The sequence below is a fragment of the Colobus angolensis genome, unplaced genomic scaffold (genome assembly GCF_000951035.1).
Source record: "Colobus angolensis palliatus isolate OR3802 unplaced genomic scaffold, Cang.pa_1.0 Scaffold63, whole genome shotgun sequence".
In the NCBI taxonomy this organism is placed as follows: domain Eukaryota; kingdom Metazoa; phylum Chordata; class Mammalia; order Primates; family Cercopithecidae; genus Colobus; species Colobus angolensis.
The window spans coordinates 8,905,847-8,914,411 of NW_012119932.1; the positions used below are offsets into that span (position 1 = coordinate 8,905,847).

Consider the following 8,565-nt stretch of genomic DNA (forward strand, 5'->3'; position numbering starts at 1 on the left):
GAAAGTATATTTTAAACCAAGGGATTTAAACGTATTTCTCAATGAATGTATAGGTTTGTTGATTGCATACCATCTCCCCAAGGAGTTCAAATTCCCACAGTGAACCAACAAAACTAATGTTGGAAGCTAAAGTTGCTACAGAGAATTGAGAGAACCAAGACTTTTCCTTTTCCTGTTCTCATGATACTTGAAAATAATGTCTACGTGGAAGGAAAGCATTACAATAAACAATGCAACAGACAATGGAGAGCATCTATTAAGTGTTACTAGGTTAATAACTGGTTCCTCATCCTCCTGTATAAAACCTGCCAGTTTTAAAGCTGATGTAAAATAAAATGCTTGGCCAGGCACGGTGGCTCACGCCTGTAATCCCAACACTTTGGTAGGCCGAGGTGGGTAGATCATTTGATGTCAGGAGTTCGAGACCAGCCTGGGCAACATGGTGAAACCCCATCTCCACTAAAAATACAAAAACTAGCCAGGCATGATGGTGGGTGCCTGTAATCCCAGCTACTCAGGAGGCTGAGGCAAGAGAATCACTTGAGCCTGGGAGGCAGAGGTTGTGGTGAGCCAAGATCATGCCAATGCACTCCAGTCTGGGTGACAAAGTGAGACCCTGTTTCAAAAATAAATAAATAAATAAATAAAATAAAAAACTCTTTTGAAAAGAACACAAAATGAAACAGATTGGAAGACTATAAAGCCCTTTAAGAAAGATATTAAATGTATAAAATGTGCTCTAAAATTTTAATGTGTAACAATTTATTTTCTGTGATTATTTTACATTTAACAGGAAAAAATACATAATTTGACAGTGAAAGCATAACTACAAGTAATAAGACTAAAACATTATTCCACTGAACAAATTCAAGATACGTCTCCAACGTACATCCAAGGATTTCCAAGGTTGTGAGTTTTTTTGTGGTTAGTAACTTACCATTTGTCCTCCACATTTCATTCATGAAATCACACGTTCATCTAACTCTTTTTTCAATTTCACTTATGTGGAGGATACTATAGTTGGACCCGTGAAATAGAAACCCTTAAGAAACTCCATGAAACAGATTAAGAAAATATCATTCCTATTAAGTAAAGGAGAAAGACACTTTCAATCACTTGAAAACCAAGTATTGCTTTATCTTAGAAAAAAATTGCTCAATGTGCTTTGGAAAAAGATATTTCAAATACAAATATTCGACATTTATAAACCTTCAATGGATATCAAATGTCTTTCTAAAGACTGACATCAGAGAGACAAATAGAACTACCTCAGTTAAGACCGAGAGAGCAGTGTTGCTATGAACAGAAAGCCTGTGGGATTTTGTGAGTATTCATTTGGAATGGAGAGACTGCACTCTGAAGACAATTACAATAGTATATGGGTATCAGAAATTAAATTTACTTTTAGTGGGATAATTAGGGATTAGAAATCCAGAGAGACAAATAAGGCCAATTCTTAGAATTCTGGCTTTCATTTGTCAAACTCAGATATTTTTGTAAGTCGTTCTGTTTTGCAATAATGCTTGAAATAGTGTGATTACGTGTGGAGTTGTGGTCTGGAAAGTTGAGTTGTGATTCTATTGTGACTCAGGCAGTGTCATAATCATTCCAGACCATATCGAATGCTCTTTGCTCTGCCCAGTCCCTTTGCAGGGCAGCAGGAGAAAGAGTTCTGGATGATACCAGGAAACAAGAGCTGCTCTGATCTGGTCTAAAGTAGCAGGTGAGAGGTTGAGGGTAAGAAGTTTGGGAAGGGTGGAGCCAGCATCAGGAAAAGGATGTCTGGTGATGGGGAACGTGAAGCAAAGAGGAATGCTTCCTTTTCCTCTTTTCTCAGCCCCAGCTCTGCCTCGCAACATGATGCCCTTCTCCACCCCACCTAAAATTGGCTTCACTGTTTGCTTACAGATTTTTAAGCGCGGAAGAACACCAAGAATTCATTTGCTCTGGTGCCTTCCCACCAAGATAATGCAATACTACTTATTTTGCATCCTTGCAATTAAACTTGAATTTTCATTTTTAAGAAACCTTCAAGCATATAAATTACCCATTTCCATTGATTTCTAGCTGTGTGAAACTAAACGGCATTCTTCTTAATTTAAACATAAGAAGAGCATCATGACTATCATTTTCACTGTGAAGAACGCTTTTGACGACATTGACACAAAATTCAGGACCTTCACGTCTTTCTCCATCAAACCACATGCTTGTGGCTTCCTTTGAATTCTGTTTTTGATCTACGGTTTCATAAAGGTAAGGCATTTCAGAGATGAGGGAATAATAGCATGCCTACCTACCTCCAGTGTTAAGTATATATTGTATTGTGTACAGGATAATTTTCACTGAGTAACTGATAGTTGGCAAAAATAAAGAGGTCATGGCTGGGCGCGGTGGCTCATGCCTGTAATCCCAGCACTTTGGGAGGCCGAGGCGGGCGGATCACGAGGTCAGGAGATCCAGACCATCCTGGCTAACATGGTGAAACCCCGTCTCTACTAAAAATACAAAAAATTATCCGGGCCTGGTGACAAGCGCCTGTAGTCCCAGCTACTCGGGAGGCTGAGGCAGGAGAATGGCCTGAACCCGGGGGGCGGAGCTTGCAGTGAGCTGAGATCGTGCCACTGCACTCCAGCCTGGTTGACAGAGCGAGACTCTGTCTCAATAAATAAATAAATAAATAAAGAGGTCACTTGATAGAGGGAATGTTGGGACCATAGGGGTGCAGTCTAGTCCTCTTAGCATGATCTCAGGAAATGCTGAGATAGTAGGGGTGAGTCTAGTCTTGCTGGCAAAATCAAAATACACATACAAAGACTACAGTAGAAGTCCAACATCTGTGTTCTAGTCTTCAGCCAACATAGAGCATTTTCTCCATTGAAAAATGGAAATAATGACGTCTGTAAAAGGCTGTAGTAGGTACAATGAGGTTGTAAACGTGAAATAACTTTGGGGAAAAATGTTCTAGATAAATTCAAGGTCTTTCACTACATTCTTAGACTAAATGTACCCAACTTTTCTTGGTGATAAACAGTACTTACATTTCAATGGACAATATCCAAAGAGCTTGTCCGTGTCATAGTCAGTAGTGGTTCCACACCAGAGCCATCCATCTGACCGCCCAGCACTCGTGCAATCTGCATACCACTTGTTTTCAAACTTGAATGGGAATGCACAGGTTGCTCCATTGGCGTTGCCCAGTAGTGTATACATGGCTGGAAAAACATATTGACTTGAACTTGGAATGTGAGTGATATTTCTGAACACTGACTTTCCAATAAGAAGCCTACTGAAGGAATTAGTCTTACTCTTCTGATCACACTTGGTGCACCCACACGGGGATGTTTGTTGTTGTTGTTGTCCTTATTTTTTTTCCTTCTCCTTCTACCCTAGTCTTTTGCTGGGTACATAGAGCAGTCTGTACTTAGCAAATAACTCTTAGTGCCACTTCATTTCCACGGTGTTTTGGAACATTTTCAAATGAGATTAATTTGTTAAGTTAGACCATTTGAAAATGTTCCAATGGTACAATTCAAAGCGGTACCAATAACAGTGGAAAATGAAGTGGCACTAGTTAAAGTGGTGATAATAACTCACAGTACCACTTCATTTTCCACTATCTTTTCCGTCTTCCTCTATTGACACCAGCTTTAACTTCTGAATTTCCTCTGAAACAGTTCCCTCTCTTGATTAGAATCATGAAGCTTTGGAATCTCTAGATAAAAAGTAACTCCTGAAATCAAGCAATCCTCTCGCCTTAGCCTCCCAAGGTGCTGGGATTACAGGCATGAGCCACCACGCCTGCCAGCTTTATTAACTAACTGTATTTAATAATTACTGAGCCATTCTATACACCCAACACTGATGAGGCCAAAAGAATCCAAACTACCTCGCTGACACATCATGTAACTGCAGTCAATTTACTCTTCTTACAGTCTGAACTTCCAAACAACCATCAAATCCATCTAAGTCTACAATTCTGGCTCCATTCTTCTAAAATAATTCCTATTTTCAAAAAGTTCCACCATTCCACTCCGTCCCCCACGTTCTCATCAGAGATAAAGAGACCCTACAATACATCCTCTCAACACTGTCTTCAATGTGTGTTCCCAATCTCATGGTCACACTGAGGAGCTAGAACTGAGGGACAGGATCATCTTAAGTGCTGGGAGATCTTTGGAGAGTTTGCAAAATGTAGTCAATGGACCCTATGCTGCAGAATCACCCAGGTCTTCATAGAAATCATTGAATAGATTCCTGGGCTTTTTCCCAATATACATATTAAGAATCTAATAGAAGGGGGAGCTTAGGATCTGTAGTTTTAACTAACTCTCCTATTGATTCTTAAGCATATTAAAGTTTGAGAACTATCAGCCCAAACCCTGTGCATATTTGTCTCAAAACCAGTGGGGAAACAGAAAGGGTAGGGGGTGAGGGAAGTATAATATTATATTTTAAAATAAAATAAAAATCCGATTTCTTAGCACCAATCTTCCTCAAGTTAAACTCTTCAATTCGCACAATTGACCCATCTGTGGAATTTGACTCAGTCAAGTTTAATTCACCCTTCTCCTTCCTTGTAATTTCCTATTGAGTTTCTCCTGAAAGGTTCTTTTGTGTTCACTTAGCTTGCCTCTCATACCACTTCTAAACCTATGTTTGAAAAATGCTTCAAAATAACTTCTTTCTGAGCCCTTCTCTCACCCTACTTCATTCCCTACTCTCCCCTGTTCTGTATGTAGATGAAAAATAGAAAGCTCACAAATTATCGCTTTTACAAAGAACTAACTTGCTCTGCTCAGTCTTAGCTGAGATAAGCTAGGTTCAACCAATCTTAGTAGCCCAGTAACATAGCAATTTTGGAAACAGGTTATCTCTTGTCCCTAAAAGTAGGCTCTTTCTCTGACTTTGAGGTTGTTCTAGATAACATTTCACAATAACCAAGTACCCAAACCTAAAACGTGATTATAATATCATCTGACTCAAAAGACCAGCCTTTGTAACAAGGCTTCAAGTTGTTTTGTGTTTTTGTTTTATTTTCTGTGCAGCCACCAGATAATGAAATTTGGTCAATATAAAAAAGAACTAGATACTCTGATTTTATTTCACCTTCAAGAGGTCAAGAAACCAACTACATATAAGAGGATTCCTCCCACCGCATTGGTGGTATCACCTTCTCTGATGGCTAACTAAATAGACTGCATATTAATTTATAAGCTAATCCTTCACATTTTATAATCATCTAATTTTTACAGTCTCTAAATACCCATAACCTGACAAAACAAATCAGAAACATTTAGAACCCCATGTTGTCAAGGGATCTGCCGAGATTTCATCTTAGGCAATCTGAATTAGGAAAGAATGTTCTATGGATCATTTTTCCAGGGATAACTTAAATCAAAGGAAAAGAAATATTTGGCAAAATTCATTTATCACTACAACTTTATAATGTTAACTAGGAGGCTTTGGGTGAAAGACTACAAGGAAAATGATGTTCTGAAAAATGTAGCCCATAGTTGAAAGAATAAAACCTCAGAGAAAGTTAAAAGAATGCCTTCCCATTAATTAAAAATAGCTGAAGTATCATTCAGGACTTTTTACCACATTTATTCACTATCATGTCTTCAAAATAGTTCTACAGAATAGTCGAAAACACAAAGATGCTGATCAATTGATATTTCTAGTACACACCAAACAAGAACATGATGATTTTCTTGAATTAGGTTCCAACTAAGAAGATGAGAAAATTTCGACACGAAGGTCAACATTCCAAGCATCTTACCTTCATAACCTCTAGAGCACAGATTGTCTGTGGTTCCATAGATCTTCCACCTGCTCCATAAACCCGATCCTTTGTAGAGCATAACATTCTTTTCCTGTCTATTGCCATAGTTAAAAAACAAATCTTCTCCTTTGATCCCCAAAAGTGTGTCATTTTTGCACTCCCATTTCTGAAATTCACTTTTTGAGTCGCAGGCATAGAGAGTGATAGCAACCCAGTCAGTTTTTGATGGCACTCCCAGGCATAATTTAAACGCAACACTCATAATCTGAGATTCGGACACCCATCGGAATTTCTGTGATTCAGCATCCTGGTTGCAAGTCGCGGTTTGGACGGCACTGGGACTTACTGCTTCCACACAGCGCTTGTGATCTTCATTATAGATTAAAAATTGCCTGGTATCTGTTTGAAAAGAAAGAAGCAGGAAAAGAAGAAGAAAGCAAGCATGGGTAAGTGGATTCGTGTAACAAGGACAGTATTTTAGGTCGAAAGTTTCCAACTCTTCCATTTCCCTGAAGACTTAAGATTGCAGGAAAAGAGGTACTGATGACTATACCTGGGGCCAGCTCTCTTTGAAGATCCCTGAAGCTGGAGGGAGAACCTTGACTGAGGGCCTGCCAAGGTGCCAGCACTCAGCTGGATGTCCTCAAAATGTCCTAGTTCACTATGAGGAGTCTCCTGAAAAGGCCCACCTTACATGCCCAAGGAGTGGAACACACAAGGGAGATAACAGAAAGGAATAATATCAACGGGGAAAAGAAAATTTGGGTAAAATGAATACAATAAACTGTAAAATTAAACGCATGTCTGTCCTAGAAAAGATGTGTGTTTGCTTGTTGTTTTTAAAGGACAAGGTCCCGCTCTGTTGCTCAGGCTGGAGTGCAATGGTGCAATCATGGCTCACTGTAGCTTCCAACTTCTGGACTCAAGTGATCCTCCTGCCTCAACCTTCCAAGTAGCTGGGACTACAGGCTCACACCACCATAATCAACTAATTTTTTAATTTTTGTAGAGATGGAGTCTCACTGTGTTGCCCAGGCTGGTCTCGAACTCCTGGCTTCAAGCAGTCCTCTGACTTCAGCCTCTCAAAGTGCTAGGATTACAAGTGGGATCCACCTCGCTCAGACTAGAATAGGATTTTGAAGTATGACACATCTCAACACATTTTGGTATTATTTGTTAATAATTTAATAGTGAAGTTTGCAATAAAGGACAAATAAATGTAAGTTTTATATCATTGGAGATAATATTTTATGAGAATAACTTTAAAAATAACATTTTGTATATTCATAATTTGGAACTGGTGATTTAAGTAAATATGTAATGATGGCTTATACTTAACAGCACATAGCTGCTAACTGGCAAAACGGAACTTCCTCTTGCAAAAGAGGAAAAAGGGATCTGGTAAGCATTTTTTTTTCCTTTAATTAAATCGAAATTGAATTCATGTAAAGGTTTCTCATTTTTCTTTATTGTTAAGGACTATAGAAATGAAAGTAACCAAGTGCTTGACTTTTGTGACATAAACATCCAGAAATTAAACACATCTTGTGACATTTTCCTAAATTCCATGTACTCACCTTGTTCTTTCAAAATGAGCTGGTAGTAGTGCAGATGTTTGAGGTTCTGACTAAATGAGCTCATTATTTTTAATTAAATAATTCCAGCGAAATTTTAAAAAGTTAGAACCACACCACTAGTATAGTCCTTCAGTGTTTCCAGAGCATTTTTGCAAGCCGTATTCTGTTTCCTGTTCTGAACGCTGCAGGGAAGTTAGCGCCACTTACACTCTGAGATCAGTTCTAGACCCATAAACTTAAAGCTTATAATAAATTCTTGCCTCAAAAGATTATTTTCTCCTGACACGCTTCTGTATATGCTCTTGTCCACACTAGTTCCAGACCTCCTACCTCTATCCTACCTTGAAATGATCATCTTAAAAAAAAAAAAAAAAAAACCTTTATAGCAACATCCAGTCTGGTGCTTGATCAAATATCTGGGTGCCAAGACCCAGCCATGTTGACACATAAAATTAACTACTGCAGTGTATTTTTGGGTACAGTCGACAGACTTCACTATTGTTTTAGAATGCAAAAACAAGCTGAAAATCCAGGAAGACTCCTATACTTTTAGCTTATGGATCTTGGGGGATGGTGGTGCCAAGGATGAGAGAAGTTTGGCACTGTCTTACTTAGAGTGAGTAAGACTTACTCTCACTGCCTCTGTGCTACCTGGGTTCCTAGTTCTCTGCAACTTCAAACCTCTGCCTGGGCTCCTCTGCTGGGTTACTCATTTGTGCTGCTTTGATTTCTTGGAATCGGAACTCAATAAAGCCTGCATCCAGACACCTGCCTCTGCTGGCTTCTCTGCGGTTGACATCTGTCCACCGAACATGCAATACCTGTCCCAGTCTCCTCCCTTCTAGCTGAGCTTCCTTCCACACCTGATCTCATTTTGTAACTGCTCGTGCCCTAGTGGGATAAAATGAGTAATTTTTTACCTTGGCAATAAAATGAGAATTTTGATAATATAGGACTTTGCTCACCATGAAACACAGGAAATAGGAAAATGAAAACGGACACAGGAAATAGGAAAATGAAAACGGTTTTTTTAAAAAAACAGTGACTATGATCATTTACTTTATGAAAAGGTAAATTATCTTGTCTAATCTCAAAATGTAACGAACTCTGAAACTTTTGCCATAGATACCTGTAAACTCCACTATACTAGCCTCTAAATTTAACGTAATTTGTTTGTGTTATTGCACCTACTGTTTTTTTTTTTTT

General features: G+C 38.8%; 1 protein-coding gene across 1 annotated transcript in view; it reads right to left on the reverse strand.

Annotated features, from left to right (window-relative positions):
* MRC1 (mannose receptor, C type 1) overlaps positions 1-8,565 on the reverse strand; it is a 106,375-nt gene that overhangs the window by 81,179 nt on the left and 16,631 nt on the right. The window contains exons 2-3 of the mRNA XM_011963909.1: positions 5,780-6,181; positions 3,039-3,212 (exon numbers count right to left, since the gene is read on the reverse strand). Coding sequence (XP_011819299.1) covers positions 3,039-3,212; positions 5,780-6,181 — 576 coding nt within the window. The remainder of the gene's footprint in view (positions 1-3,038; positions 3,213-5,779; positions 6,182-8,565) is intronic.